Source organism: Saccopteryx bilineata, chromosome 2 (assembly GCF_036850765.1).
Source record: "Saccopteryx bilineata isolate mSacBil1 chromosome 2, mSacBil1_pri_phased_curated, whole genome shotgun sequence".
NCBI lineage: Eukaryota > Metazoa > Chordata > Mammalia > Chiroptera > Emballonuridae > Saccopteryx > Saccopteryx bilineata.
The window spans coordinates 263,251,055-263,267,195 of record NC_089491.1 but is presented as its reverse complement, the minus strand read 5'-3'; the positions used below and the strand labels follow the sequence as shown (position 1 = coordinate 263,267,195).

Genomic DNA, 16,141 nt, shown 5'->3' with positions numbered 1-16,141 from the left:
TTGCGTAAACAAAGAGAAAGATAATTCCCATCTTTACAAAAGAGAGGGCTGGAAATAGTAGTAAACTAGGGAGACAAACTCCATTCCTCCTGTCATCTTCATTGCAAGGACTCACTGAGCTCCCCAGTGTGTATTCTGGAGACATTATCCCTGACTTTATGATAATCTAGGATGCTCATTTTACTATAGTCTCTTTTAATTTTTTAGGATTTTATAAAAATAGAACCAAACTAGTAAAATATATGCAAATTCATGTCATTTCAAATGGATATAACAAACTGTATTAACTAGTTAAAAGTTAAGCTTTGCAAAAATGGAAACATTTCAAGATGCAAAGAAATAACTGAAATATGTTTTAAGCATTAATAAATGTACTTAAACCTGACCAATGGTGGCACAGTGGAGATTGTGTCGACCTGGGATGCTGAGGTCCCAGATTTGAAACTCCAAGATTGCTGGCTTAAGCAAGGGGTCACTGGCTTGGCTGGAGCCCCCTGGTCAAGGCATGTGTGAGAGCAATCAATGAACAACTCAAGTGCCACAACTACAGGTTGATGCTTCTCATTTCTCCCCTTTCTCCCTTACTATCTTTTGGCTGGGGGGGGGTACCCCACAAAAAAATGGTAGGCCCATAATATCATGATATAACCAACTCACTTTTTTTTTTTTTTTTTTGAGAGAGGCAGAGGGACAAAGACAGGAACATTGAGCTGCTTCTGTATGTGCTCTGATTGGAGAACTGAACTGGCAACCTCCATGCCAGGACAATGCTCCAACCAACAGAGCTATCCAACCAAAGTTTTATTTGACTGACTGATTTTTAGGGAGAGAAGGGAAAGAGAGGGGAGGGGCAGGAAAGCATTCATTTGTTGTTGACTCAGTTGTGCATTCACTGGTTGCTTCCTGTGTGTGCGCTGACCAAGGATTGAACCTGCAACCTTGTTGTTTCAGAACAACGCTCTTAACCAGCCAGGGCCCACATTCATTTTATTCATTGTAGAGAAGAGAGATAGAGAGAGAAGGGGGGAGGAGCAAGAAGCATCAACTCCCATAAGTGCCTTAACCAGGTAAGCCCAGGGTTTTGAACCGGCGACCTCAGTGTTCCAGGTTGACACTTGATCCACTGCGCCACCACAGGTCAGCCCATATTCATTTTTTAATACCGGGATTTCTCATTATAATTACCTTAGGAAACAAATGTTCAGCTGTGTTGACAAATAATCAGGACACTGGCAGGTACAAGCTCTGCTGGCTTGAGGGACAACAGTGATCAGTGGGGGGTGAGAAGCCCTGGTACAGAGGCTCAGAACTAATGAGCACAGAACAGCTCAAATACATGTTTGGGAAGAAATGCTGGCTGGGGCGATGGTATAGTGCAGTGGTCGGCAAACTCAGTCAACAGAGCCAAATATCAACAACAGTACAACGACTGAAATTTCTTTTGAGAGCCAAATTTTTTAAACTTAAACTACATAGGTAGGTACATTCCTTATCGAGGTAGCGCCTGCACGTGGTATTTTGTGGAAGAGCCACACTCAAGGGGCCAAAGAGCTGCATGTGGCTCGTGAGCCGCAGCTTGCTGACCAGGGGTCTAGTGTAAAAGGCGATCTGTTCAGGAACTTACAAGTGAACACGTGGAGTGCAGAGCATCAAGGAAACAAAGGAAGAAATAAAGACCTGAGGAGGGCAGACAAGAGGCAGGCGTGTGTGGGCAGTGAGGGTCAGAGGACTGACAGCTGAAAGAGGGTATGAAAACCCACTGGACAAGCCAAGGAGCTGGCTCCCCATGTTAAATGTCTATGCCTCTAACATGTGTGGTTGACTTGAATACATTCCAGAACTCTTCAATTTACCATTCACCCCATTAATCCTGAAGCAGCAGGAACCTTTACAGGTCTTATGGTCTAAGCAACTATTCATGGCTTTATTACTCATCTTATGTTAATCCTACCCACCTGGGCCGAAACCAAACAGGGACAAGACAACTGCTTAGTAACAGACTTTTCCCAAACTTTAGACCAGTTATTTTCAATCTTTTTTATTTCATAGCACACAAACCAATTACTAAAATTCTGCAGCATACCAAAAACATATTTTTTGCCTATCAGATAAAAAATACAGGTATGATTCATTCATACCAGATAACTATTGTGTTAGCTGTTGTCATTTTTTTATTTGACAATATCTAAGGGAAAAGAAGTCAGTGCCCGACTAAATAGGTCTTGCATGCTTTAAAATTTTTTGTGGCATGCCGATTGAAAATCACTATTTTAGACAATCTCATTCTATCCCTAAGCTTCCAATTTATCACAGTCTTTCATACGTACACTCAGCCTGCAGTCATTCTGGGATATTAATCTTTATTGTTACTGCAAACTTTGGTCGTGCTTCCCCATACTGCTTTCTCCACCTACCTCTCACTACCATTGTTAGAAATCGGTTCATATCATTTCCTGCCTTAAGGTCACTAGGTTCCCTGCTCTGACATGGATGGAGTCTATTTTAATGCCACAAACCCTTGGGCACACTCTCACAGAACAGTGCTGTGCCACACAGGCTTGGCCTCAGAGTCCATCTCCTTTTGTTCCTATTTTTCAACCTATTCCTCCTTCCTATCTAGGTTAAGCAGTAACCTCTTTCCACGCCAACCAAGTCTCCCCAGTGTGCTTGAAGCTCCACACTTGAAGAGGCAGAATGTACTCCTCTGACCACTTCCAAGAAAGTTCTTAAGATAAGTCTGCTTAATGAGTATCACTCCTACCCCCACAAGCTATGTCTTATGCCCGAAACACACTCAACTATTCATCTAACTTGTCTTTTTCTTCATTCTTTCATTCAAATAACCCCAGAAAAATCTTACCTTCTCTTAAGGGCTTTCCCAAGCCAAAACGAAGAGAGATGATCATTTTCCCTTGCTCCATGCGCTTGAAAAACTAGGCTCTCCCTAGTAGCTTCTCCCCCCAAAAAAACTTACCTTTTGGATAAAGGTAAATTAAGCAATGGTGTTAGGAAAGTAAATTATTCATCTTAACCACTTAGCTATAATCATTCAATTTATTATTGATATAATCTCTATCTCCTTGTCTTCCACAACCAGTAAGGCCAAAGACAAAGACAATGACACCAAACTGAGCTTAAATGTTCTTGAAAGGATTATATAACCTGTAAGGTCTTAAGCAGTGCTTACTTCTGAAAGCAAGCCTATGTGGACTAAGTGCCAGAGTCTAGTATTTAAAACAAAACAAAAAATCAATTGCTAGATTTCTGGCACTGAATATTCTCCAATCACAGCTTAGTAGCAAGTGCTACCGAGTGAGGGGCTGGACTAGACATCTGGTAAGACCCGTCTCCATCCAGTCCCTGAACTGGCCAGGGGATGCAGACTGGAAACCTGGTTGAACGAGCTTGAACACTAGGTGTATGTGCACAAGAGAGTCATCCTCACATATTACACCACCCACTGGTCAAATCCTTTAAAGCAGGGGTCTCAAACTCGCGGCCCGTGCTTTAAAGCTTTCCCCAATTTAAAAGCTTAATTTACAATATGAAACAGAGTAAATTTTAAAAGAGCTCTAGATTTAGTTCAAGAAAATTCTGAAGTTTCTTTTTAATATTAACACTTCTTAATATAACCCTGAAAACATACATCATGATTAGTCCCAGGACAACCACATTTATCAGTTTTTACTCTAACTTCAAAGAATAGGCTTTAATTAAGAACCACTCGCTGCCTGACCAGTGATGGCACAGTGGCTAGAGCTTCAACCTGGGATACTGAGGTCCCAGGTTCAAAACCCTGAGGTGGCCAGCTTGATTGTGGGCTCATCCGTCTTAAGCGTAGGGTCACTGGCTCAGCTGGAGCCCCCCCCCCCCCAGTCAAGGCACATATGAGAAGCAATCAATGAACAACTAAGATGTCACAACTATAAGTTGATGCTTCTCATCTCTCTTGCTATAAAAAAAAAAAAAGAACCACCCATTTAAAAATCTTCCAAATCACTGCCTACAAGATCATTTCTGACTTTGCAGAGAAGTCTGGAAAGAACGTTAAAGACCATGGCTAGAAAGTTACATTTTCTGTAATAACAGAAAACAAGTAAAACACACATTACTATAATCTGAAAAATGAATAATTATTAAAAAGTAAAACACACATTACTATAATCTGAAAAATGAATAATTATTAAAAAGCTCAAGAGTACTCCTCTCTCTCTTTTGACAGAAAACACTTTGTTCACAAGGGCAGTTTAACCAGTGCAAACTAGCAGGAAGAAGACATCCTTGGACAAGTAAATATTGGGAAGTAGCAATAATGATAGAAAATGATATAAGTCTCCTAGTTAGGCCAGTTAGGGTTTATGGGAGCCTCAACGAACAGTCAGATATTTCAATTATTAGATGAATTTCACAATGAAAATGTGATTTTTGGTAGTGGTCATTAGGAAAAAGTCTGTCCTTCAGTGCCAACTTTCTAACAACTCTACTTTAGAGGAACAAAAGCTGTAGTGGAATGCACATTCCATAGGAGTGTGTCTTACCGAGAGCTGCTATCCCAGTTTTCCTTTAGCAAGTCTAATAAGCATATTCCCACATCTGCCAGCAGAAATACATCAGAAAATTCTGTTGACTTGCTCTAAAATGTTTCAGATGGCTGTGAAATCAGTTTCTCTTAAAAAGAACATCATCTTCCATTCAGGCCAACTTTTTCTTTTAACCACTACTAGTGAACAGGTATTTTCTGTCCTATGCAATTATCAGGTAGGGTAGAGATAAGAGTATAAAGAACACATTGCTTGCTGTTATGAAAGATATCGAATCTTTTCTGGGTCAGCAGCTTAGTAAACTTAAACTCTTAGCAAAACCTGTAACCAATACCATGTATGTCTGGACACATGAATTAAGAGTTCCGTGAAAGCAGGGCCATCAAAAGTTAAGAGCGGGATTAGAGAAGCCCCAGACCACCCAGGGAACAAGGTGCTTTAAGCATCATTTGTCAGCATGGGGACTCTGAGTTTGCAAACACAGAGACTAACTAGTCCCGGCTAGGTGATTACTGTATATATTTACTCTAGTTTAAAAAGTAGCACCTGGAACTTTTATTGTCTCATTTCACTCACACTTGTGTAGGGGAGTTAAGTGTGCTCAATTTCTATCCGCTATCTTTAGTTAAACCTTTCTGCTGCAGAAATCAAGAGTTTCTCTCAGGAAAAGTCAAACGCCAACCTGCCACTTTATCTCTCAAACCCGAGTGTATAAAAAGTAGGCGTGACCCTGCTGCCACAAGCAGGGCAAGCAGCTCCTGTGACTTTGGGTGTCATATATTTCCTCAACTTCCTCTTTATCACCTATAGAAGCTCTACAGTATCGCACACCGATACCTAAGAATATTGAAAGCACTGATAATTTGGATTTTTTTTTTTTTTGTACCTTTCTGAAGTTGGAAATGAGGAGGCAGTCAGACAGACTCCCACATGCACCTGACCGGGATCCACCCGGCATGCCCACCAGGAGGCGATGCTCTGCCCATCTGGGGCATTGCTCTGTTGCAACCAGGGCCATTTTAGCACCTGAGGCAGAGGCCACGGAGCCATCCTCAGCGCCCGGGCCAACTTTGCTCCAATGGAGCCCTGGCTGCGGGAGGGGAAGAGAGAGACAGAGAGGAAGGAGGGGGGGTGGAGAAGCAGATGGGCGCTTCTCCTGTGTGCCCTGGCCAGGAATCGAACCCAGGCCGACGCTCTACCACTGAGCCAACCGGCCATGGCTCTCAATTCAGAAAATTTAGCTGTTCTTACAACCACTTAAAAATTTTAAATGCCGTACTTCAGACTGCTTATATGCATAGGGGCACTCAAGTTCTGAAGCCAATGATCGCAGTCAATGTTTTTTATAAGGCAATGTATGATGCTAAAGTGAGACGGTCCGAAACCAGCAAAGGTGAGTTAGTGTAGGAACCAGGCATTGGTGATTCAGATGCCGAGTCACTGGGGTCTGTATGTGGGTCTAAATAGCAGCCTGATCTGTAACCTCAAGGAACTGCTTTGACTTTGAATTCTTGGTCTAGGGCAGTGGTCCCCAACCTTTTTATGGGCCACGGACCAGTTTAATGTCAGAAAATATTTTCATGGACCGGCCTTTAAGTGTGGGACAGATAAATGTATCACGTGACCAAGACAAGCGTCAAGAATGAGTCTTAGACAGATGTAACAGAGGGAATCTGGTCATTTTTTAAAAATAAAACATCGTCCAGACAAATATAAATAAGACAAAAATAATGTAAGTTATTTATTCATTCTTTGCGGACCGGTACCAGTCCGCAGCCCAGGGTTTGGGGACCACTGGTCTAGGGTACTCAAAAAATAGCACTGAACAACTATAAAAACAAATACATACAAACAAATGCTATGTTTACAGAATAATATATGTTTAAAATGTCTAAGACGATCAAGCCGTAAAAGTGGGATTTCTTTAGCTGGACAGGTCCATGAGCGCTCACAGCTCTGCAGGGCCGCCACCAGCCTGTGTGCAGGAAACCGCCTAGCTCCACTGAGGCCTCTGTGCTGCCGCTTTCCCATCCCGCCCTCCCCACACGCCCACTTCTCTATCACCGTAACTGTATCTTCTTAAGCAAAAAACATTTAAAAGTAAATGTTTTGTATGTTTTTTTTTAAATGTGCTTTTTCTATAATTATCACCTTTGATTAAAATAACATGCCATTTAAATATAATTTTACAGAACTTGCAATCACTCTATAGTTTGTTGCCTAATAATATATGTTAGAGTTTTTCACTAATTAATTTGACACATATAAATTTCAAATTCTTCTACTGGTGAAAGTAACTTAACTAAAAAAACCACAAACAAAAAATACTCTTGAAACAGACGGGTAAGATTTTAAGTTTTCCTTAGGTTTTAAAACTTCTTTATTAAGGCTATGCTATTAATTCTGGATTCAGAAAGAAATATAAAATCCTTTTTGTTAAATCCTTTTCTATCCAATTTGATCATGAGCAAAACAGCCTTGGTTTTGAACTGTCCAGAGAGACAAATCAGAGACGAAGTAGATTAGTGAATTACTGGGCCTGGGTGGAGGAAATGGGGTAGTTAAAGCTAATGGGTAGGAGTCTCGGGGTGGGTGACAAAAACGCACTAAAACTGTGATGGCTGTACAACTCTGAACATACTAAAGTGAATTGTGCACTATAAGTAAATTATATGTGGTATGTGAATCATATCTCAAAAGAGGTCTTATTAATCCTTTGAGTAGTACAAACATTCATGTACATCCTCATGCCTTCTAACCATCCAAAATACAATTGATTTTTTCTTTTTTTTGGTACTTTTTCGAAGTGAGAAGTGGGTGGGGGGGGCAGACTCCCGCATGTGTCTGATAAGGATCCTCCGGCACGCCCACCAGGGGGCAATGTTCTGTTGCCCTGGAGCCATTCTAGTGCCTGAGGTGGAGGCCATGGAGCCATCCTCAGGGCTCGGGCCAACTTTGCTCCAATGGAACCTTGGCTGTGGGAGGAGAAGAGAGAGATAGAGAGGAAGGAGAGGGGGAAGGGTAGAGAAGCAGATGGGAGCTTCTGTGTGCCCTGGCTAGGAATTGAACCCGGGACTTCCACACACAGGGCCGACACTCTGCCGCTGAGCCAACTGGCCACGGCCCAGAGTATGATTGATTTATTTTAAAAATGTGTAAGGCAACATTTAAAAAAGGCAAATGTATGTTCTTGTTTCCATAAATTGGTTATCAAACAAACATGATTTTAATTTAATAAAACTATAACTGGAACTAATTTCATTTTTTAAAAAACTACTCAAAGGGTTAAAAATATCTTAAAAATAATAATATGAATGATAAATAGTATCTTTGGGTACCTAATATTCATGGTAATCAGAAGCAGTATGACTAATATACAGACAGTAGAGAAAAGGAGGACAAATTTAACTCTATAAACTATGTTAGAGCTCTAACTTGTAACGCATTCCTCACCATCCATGAGAAGCCAATGGCCAGTGAGAACCCAGATGAGGACGAGCATGACGGAGAGGGAGAAAGACAGGAGCTCAGCAGCAGTGAAACGCCCACAGCAGCCAAAGGAAATCCTGGAAGACACATGACACTTACTGGACTAATGGGCGATACATTTTATTCAATGACCAAACTCCTTTAGTTCTTTATGATTAGACTTTATTAGGGCCAGATTAGAGTGGTAGGCAAGTATCTAGACACCCATATAAAAAACACCCAAACCTCTTTGGAGTAAACTACAGAGAGCTTAGAGAATTATATTTCTGAATCCGTTTGATAATGTACTTTTTATCCCAAATTATCAACATGGATGTTTAGAAGTTTAAAGTGACATTATCAATCTTAGGAGATCATAAATATAGGGGGAATTCTATTCTTATGAGGAAAATACTGAGAAAAGTTACTAATTAACAAAGATGAAGAAATACTTAAAGTAAATCTATTTGGTTACCCCTAATTCAGGGAAAACCAGCTGCCCCCAAGTGACTGGTTTCCTAAGTGTACAGAGCACTTCATTAGCAACAGACTTTTGTTTCCATAGAGCCCCAGCTTCAGGAGTTCAGGTGTGAACCCTGGGATTAAATCTGAGTGAAGAGTCTATATTCTAAGTAACCAAAGATGAAAGGCAGAGAATGTTTGTTTTAAAAGGAAACTTCTCATCTTTCAATAATCTAAGCAGGAAGCATATCACAATGACTCTGACTTCCTATGTTTATTTTTTCTCTGCTATGGAAAGGTGCAAAAGGAAGTACTACCTTTCAGTTTTAAAAAGCAAACCTCTCACTTCCCAGTTTTCTAACATGTGTGTGCTCCAGTTAACACCAGAAATTTAGACTCCTAATAATGCTAACAAGTATGAAAGAAAAATATGTACAAGTTTATAATTCAGGAGACATTCCCAACTCCTTACTTGTTCTGGGGTGAACAGGGTCTTGTTAAATACTGGCACATCGGGAGAAGAAGAAAAGCAAAAGCTATTGTTGCAAGAACTACAGAGAGAAAATGTATGGTTAAATTTTGTTGTGGTTCGTTTTTTTTAACATTATAAAAAAATGGCATGACTTATGGAAGCTTAATCATTTCTGAGGATACTTTTCTCGATAAGTGAATACAATCAGAGAAGAAAAATATCTTCCTTTAGCATTGCACAGATAACTTCTTAAAAAAACAAAAACCCAACCCTGATTTGAAGTAGGGGGAAGCACAGGCTTTCTCTTTCCCTTCTATCTCAATGATAAATAGTGAGCCAGGGGGTTATCTCCTAACAAGTCTAGCATTTTGTTCATATATTATACATTTCCATCATTGCTTAGCTTAAAAACTGATCAGAAAGCTGACAGTTGAGTTACCTTGATTAGCAATGTTTCTACCTGCGGAAACATCAGTAGGGGTAGTCAATGACCACTGTGCCAATCTGGACTTCCTAGTAACCTACCAGACAAGGAGTCACAGCCAAAGTGATCCTGTTCTGGTCATGAGTTTCCAAACCCTTGGCCTTTTGATAGACTATGTTGGCAGGTTTGAACTGATATGTATGTTAAGTGCTGCAAGAGGAGGGAGGGGGAGAAAAGCTAGACTTACGAAGAAAAACCTGATGAATGGCATGGCCTATAAATCTTAATGTTTGAATGATGATTAAAAGTGAACACATTTCCTTTTAAGTTAATGTTAAGAATAAACAAATTAATTTACCTGCTGTACATATTGTAAAAACTACTTGAACTGAGTCAAAGAAAAAGAACATTACTAGGAGAGAGACAGATGCTCCAATTGGAAGGAACAGGGCCTGGGTTGAGTCAATAGTTTGGATACCTGAAAGAGAGAGAGAAAAAGAGACACTTTAACCACTTGTTATTATGTAACTCCGTGCTGTGTACCTTAGATACATTAAGTCATTAGAATGTAGACAGTTCTACAGATTTGTATATAAGATACATATTATTATCTAGGCCCCCTAAATCTTTCTTTTCCAGTGACATTATGAGCTCCTTGCTTTCCTCACAGTGCCTTCAATATGCTCTAGTAGCTGCTCAAAAAATACTTGTTCAATTGAAGTGCTAACCATTTGGATGACAGGCTGCCAAAAACAAATGAAATCAAGAATATTCAAAGGTAGTAAAAATTCAGATTCATCAATTTATGAATTGGTAAAAGAGGTAGTTTAAACTAAAATTATTTCGCCTTATCTGAGGGTTTACTGAAATTCAGATTCATCAATTTATGAATTGGTAAAAGAGGTAGTTTAAACTAAAATTATTTCGCCTTATCTGAGGGTTTACTGTCCTCATGTGCACTTTTCCCCACTGTTGCTAATAGTTGAGAACTGACTTTGGGGGTGGAAAAAGGGAGAGAGCAAAACAGCAAAGTTACTCTGAGAACTTTTTAAAGAACAAAGAGGATTTAGCACAGTGGCTCTCCGTTCCTGGCTGCTCATTAGAATCACCTGGAAGCTTAAAAATTGCAATACCCAGGCCCAACCCCAGACTAATTAAACTGAAATCTCTGGGGATTAGTAGGCCCAGCAAAAACTCCTCACAAAATTTTATTTTGCATCCAGTGTTGAGAAACATTAATACAATATTTGGTGGAAAAGGTACACACGTTAACCACTGAGTGAAAAGGAAAAATTACTATTTTATCTTGCTTATGATCTATTTCTAAATTCGCCCTGCTGAGATGTCATTAAGTGCGTGAGAGGAACTAAAGAAATTTTCATTTGCTGTGTGTCTGTTGTTTTGCCAGTACCATGCTGTTTTGATTACTATAGCTCTGTAGAATAATTTCAAGTCAGAGTGTATGATACCTCTGGTTTTGTTCTTTTTTTTCTCAGGACTGCTTTGGCTATTTGGAGTCGTTTGACATGCAGACCAATGGAACAGAATGGAGAGACCAGAAATAAACCCACATATATAGGAACTAATTTTTGACAAAAGAGCTGATAACATACAATGGAGAAAGAAAAGCCTCTTCAATAAATGTTTGGAAAATTGGAAAGCCGTACGCAAAATAAAGAAACTAGAATAGCTGATATCATAACACAAAAAATTAACTCAAAATGGGTTAAACACTTGAAGACCTGAAACAATAAATTACATAGACAAAAACACAGGCACTAAGCTTCTGAACTGTGGTCTCAGAAAGGTTTTTGTAAACTTTACCCCAAGGGCAAGGGAAGCAAAAGCAAAAATAAATGAATGGAATTACATCAAGCTAAAGGCTTAAGCACACCAGAGGAAACCATCAACAAAACCAACAGGCAACCCAAGTGAGAGGAGATATCTGCAAACAAACCTACCATAAGGGGCTAATACCCAAAATACATACCGTATATAAAAAAACTCACACAACTCAGTAACAAGAAAAACCCAAACTCCAATTAAAAAAATGGGCAGATGACCTGAAAAGACAGACATTTTTCCAAGAAAGAGAGAAAGATGGCCAAGCAATATATGAAAAGATGCTCAACTTCACTAGCTACAGGGAAATGCAAATCAAAACCACAATGAGATACCATCTCACACCTGTTAGAATGGCTACTATCAAGACAAGTGTTGGAGATTTGGACTCATACACTGCTAGTGGCAATATATATTGGTACAGCCACCATAGAAAATAGTATGAAGGCTCCTCAAAATATTTAGAGCTGCCATGTGACCCAGCAATCTCTTTTCTGGGTTAGCTACCTGAAATTTTTGAAAACATTTATTTGTAAAGATATATGTACCACTATGTTTATTGCAGCATTACTCAAAATAGCCAAGACATGGAAACAACCTAAGTGTTCTCTGAGGGACAACTGGATAGAGAAGATGTACTAATACACAGCCATGAGAAAGGATTAAATAATACCATTTGTGACAACATGGACAGATCTTGCGAGTATCATGCTAAGTGAAATAAGTCAGAGGATAAAGGACGAGAACCATATGGTTTCATCATACACATGATATAAAACAGAAAGCAACAAACAAAACCAACAGACTCCTAGACAAATAGTAGGGTGGCTACCAGAGGGGAAAAGGGGTCAAATACATGGTGACGGAAGGAGACTTAACTGGTCGATGAGCACAAGATGCAATATACAGAGGATGTGTTATAGAACTGTACCCCTTAAACTTCTTATTAACCAATGTTGCCCTAATAAATTTAATTTTACGAAAAGCAGTTTTCATATGAAACGTTAGTAAAAGCCTCTCTTCATTAAATTAAGGCTATGAATAAAATACACAAACAGGATGAACATAACTAGACACAAAGGACTGCAATCATCAACCAACATTTAAAAATTGCTCTCTGGTATCTAAATTTACCTGTCCCTAAGAAAGCTATTTAGAAATTTTGGTGAAATAAATATTTCTATAAAACAAAGTTGCTTCTTATTGGCTGTGTAGATGAGTCAAATTAATTCACTTAAGGAACAGGGCAATTCAATTCAGGAAGAGTGATCTATATGTCAAAACAGAAAAGACCTAGAGAAGAAGTCTATCCTGATGAATTCAGCATGGCACATGGGTCATTTGGGGGCTTAGGAGGAAGGTGTACCTTAAAGTGTCTTATGGACATTTATAAAGACAAAACTATGAATGCTCTAACTAAATTTCATTTAAATAGTTTTTGAGTTTTCTACAATAGTTCAAAGAACTAGAGAAACTACAGAATTTCAGGTACCTTTCACAACAGAAGAAAATAATGGTTTCTCAAATACATGATTTTTTTATATATGGTTAAGAAAATATTTTTTTAATCTATAAATATTAAAATACACTCCCTCTTCTGTAAAACGAAGTATCATGTAGTCTACAGATTAGTTATATTAGTTTAAAATGTAAACAAAAAATTAAATGGCTGGGTCAAACAAAGACTATTTAGTAGGGCATGAGAAATGTTTATAATAAATCTAAATTTTAGAAATTCATGCTGCAATTAAAATGAATTGAATACAAAGAACCTTTCTAGAATATTAGATAGAATGCACAGTGTTTTCTTTTTTTTCTTTTGAAAGCACAGATTTTAAACCAGGGGTATTCAGGCCCTGGCCGGTTGGCTCAGCGGTAGAGCGTCGGCCTAGCGTGCGGAGGACCCGGGTTCGATTCCCGGCCAGGGCACACAGGAGAAGCGCCCATTTGCTTCTCCACCCCTCCGCCGCGCTTTCCTCTCTGTCTCTCTCTTCCCCTCCCGCAGCCAAGGCTCCATTGGAGCAGAGATGGCCCGGGCGCTGGGCATGGCTCTGTGGCCTCTGCCTCAGGCGCTAGAGTGGCTCTGGTCGCAATATGGCGACGCCCAGGATGGGCAGAGCATCGCCCCCTGGTGGGCAGAGCGTAGCCCCCTGGTGGGCGGGCCGGGTGGATCCCGGTCGGGCGCATGCGGGAGTCTGTCTGACTGTCTCTCCCTGTTTCCAGCTTCAGAAAAATGAAAGAAAAAAATATATATATATAAACCAGGGGTATTCAGACACTGCTTCCATTAGTTTCATAGAAGGATGCCCAAGAGTGCTTACCAAATAGCAATGTCACAGGGCAAATTAAGCTCCTTCAGTTGCTGACAACTGCTACCTAAAACAATGTACACACTTTAATACTGCACTTACTAAAGGTCTGGAGAAAAGGTTCTAAGGGGGAACAGCTCTTAATTAAAAATTTTAGCCAAAACACAGTGACTACAAAACAGAGCAAACAGACCAGCCATAATTAGGAAGACTTAAAACTTTAAAGCCAAAATCAACATAAAAGGCATGGTGACAATTAAAAGTTATGTACAAAGACATTATTTTTAGCACTCTATGAACATAGCTACAGACTAATTATATGTCTGGTATTGCTGTTGTTAGGAAAGTTACTGATTTTGTACCTTTGAGAGAGAAGCATGCTTTTAACCAATTATTTACTGAACACCTTTTATACAGTAGCAAGTGTGAGGAATTTAAAAAGTAATTTCCAGATCTTACAAAGTTTAGTGTCCAAGTGAGGAGATGAAGATGTGTATCTCTATTAACAAAGAGAATTCCAACTGTACATCTCCATCAATTTTCATAGTTCAAATAAATTATATGGGGAATCTAACGAAGGGCTTCAATATGTTAGATTAGTGTGTGTGGGGGGGTCTGTTTAAAAAGCCCGCTTACGCCTGACCAGTGGTGGCGCAGTGGATAAGGTGTTGACCTGGGATGCTGAGATCCCAGGTTCAAGCCCCGAGTTCACTGGTTTTGAGTGTGGGATCACAGACATGATCCCATGGTCGCTGACTTGAGCAAGGGGCTTAAGCTCTCACCCCCGCCCTGTCAAGGCACATATGAGAAGCAATCAAGAACTCAAGTGCCACAACTATGAGTTGCTTCTTCTCATCTCTCCCTTCCTGTCTCTTGCAAAAAAACACTTAATACTAATTAATTGAAGGACTGATGCACCAGGGGTAAAATCTCTAAAAACTTGTTGGGGCAGATGTAGTGATGAGACAGAAGTTAGAGCAAGATTAGGGAAAATCAGAGAGGACCTTGAAGGAGCCTTTCCCTTCCTTTCTAACTCTATTCTGAAACCTAGCACACATACAGAGAAGCACATGAAACTAAAGTGTAGAGAGCATAGTGACTCATCCCATAGTTAATACCACCCAGGTCAAGAAACAGAACTTAGCAACCTCACAAGTCCTTGTTGCACTCTCCCCACTCACTAACCCCTTTCTTTCCTCCAAAGGATTAGCTGACTTTCATGATAGTTTCTTTACTTTGTTTTCTACCCATTTCTACCCAAGTATACACTTTACAATACTAATACATATTTGTTTTGCCTGGTTTTTTTAAACTTATTATATATATGAAATTATGTAATACGTATCTGTTTTGTGTCTGGCTTCTTTCACTAAACACTGTGAGAAACACCCATGCTGTTATGTTATGCATAACTGTAATTCACTCACTTTCATGTTCTGATTCTTATTTTCGGAGTAGGCAACAGCAACCTTTTTTTTTTTTTTTTTTTTTTCTTTTTTCTGAAGCTGGAAACAGGGAGAGACAGTCAGACAGACTCCCGCATGCGCCCGACCGGGATCCACCCGGCACGCCCACCAGGGGCAGTGCTCTGCCCCCCAGGGGGCGATGCTCTGCCCATCCTGGGCGTCGCCATATCGCAACCAGAGCCACTCTAGCGCCTGAGGCAGAGGCCACAGAGCCATGCCCAGCGCCCGGGCCATCTTTGCTCCAATGGAGCCTTGGCTGCGGGAGGGGAAGAGAGAGACAGAGAGGAAAGCGTGGCGGAGGGGTGGAGAAGCAAATGGGTGCTTCTCCTATGTGCCCTGGCCGGGAATCGAACCCGGGTCCTCCGCACGCTAGGCCGACGCTCTACCACTGAGCCAACCGGCCAGGGCCGGCAACAGCAACCTTTAAGAAACCTCTCTTGCCCTGGTCAGAAAGCTCAGCTGGTTAGAGCACTGTCTTGAAGCAGAGGTTGCCAGTTTGATCCCTGGTCAGGGCACATACAGGAACAGATCAATGTTCCTGTCTCTCTCTCCCTCCCTCCCTTCCTCTCTCTTAAAAAAAAAAAAAAAAAAAAATCAAGTTTTTTTTTAAAGGAGCAAAAAAAAGAAACCTCTCTCCACTACTCACTTTCTCCTTCAATTGGTTTACAACCCTCCTACCAAAATCTTAATATTAAATTCATACTGTTTTTTTCTTAAGACCTTTCCCCTCAATTCTACACTGCTGATCATTCAGGACTTCAGTCTCTTTAGCACCTACACAATCTTTTACTTCTCTGTTCATCTTTCAGGCTATTATTTCGCTAAGTTTTGATTAAAGCATCCCGTTTTCCACACCATCCCTTCATCTGGAATGGTGCCATGCTCCATAAGCGGCACTGGCCTTCTCTGCATCAGCCGTTTCTTTTGTCAGGCTGTTCCTGACTTTGTGGGCTGCATTGTAGCCTAATCTGTGCTGCTTTTTGGTAGCTATGGCCCAGACTAGGCAATGAAAATATGTTTGCTGAGGATAATTCAGCACAACACAGGAGGCAGATTTAATAAAATGACCATTTATACTGGCCTGTGCTGGAATCAGCCAGGAACACTGAGGTTGCCAGTCTGATACCCTGGGCTTACCTGCTCAAGGTACATGTGAC

The 16,141-nt window shown here is 40.4% G+C and overlaps 1 protein-coding gene across 6 annotated transcripts in view; it reads right to left on the bottom strand.

Annotated features, from left to right (window-relative positions):
• SPPL3 (signal peptide peptidase like 3) overlaps positions 1-16,141 on the bottom strand; it is a 147,821-nt gene that overhangs the window by 13,987 nt on the left and 117,693 nt on the right. For all 6 annotated transcript variants that reach the window (XM_066260407.1, XM_066260409.1, XM_066260408.1 and 3 more), the window contains 3 exons: positions 9,726-9,845; positions 8,944-9,022; positions 7,995-8,107 (listed from right to left, as the gene is read on the bottom strand). In XM_066260407.1, the coding sequence (XP_066116504.1) occupies positions 7,995-8,107; positions 8,944-9,022; positions 9,726-9,845 (312 nt within the window). The remainder of the gene's footprint in view (positions 1-7,994; positions 8,108-8,943; positions 9,023-9,725; positions 9,846-16,141) is intronic.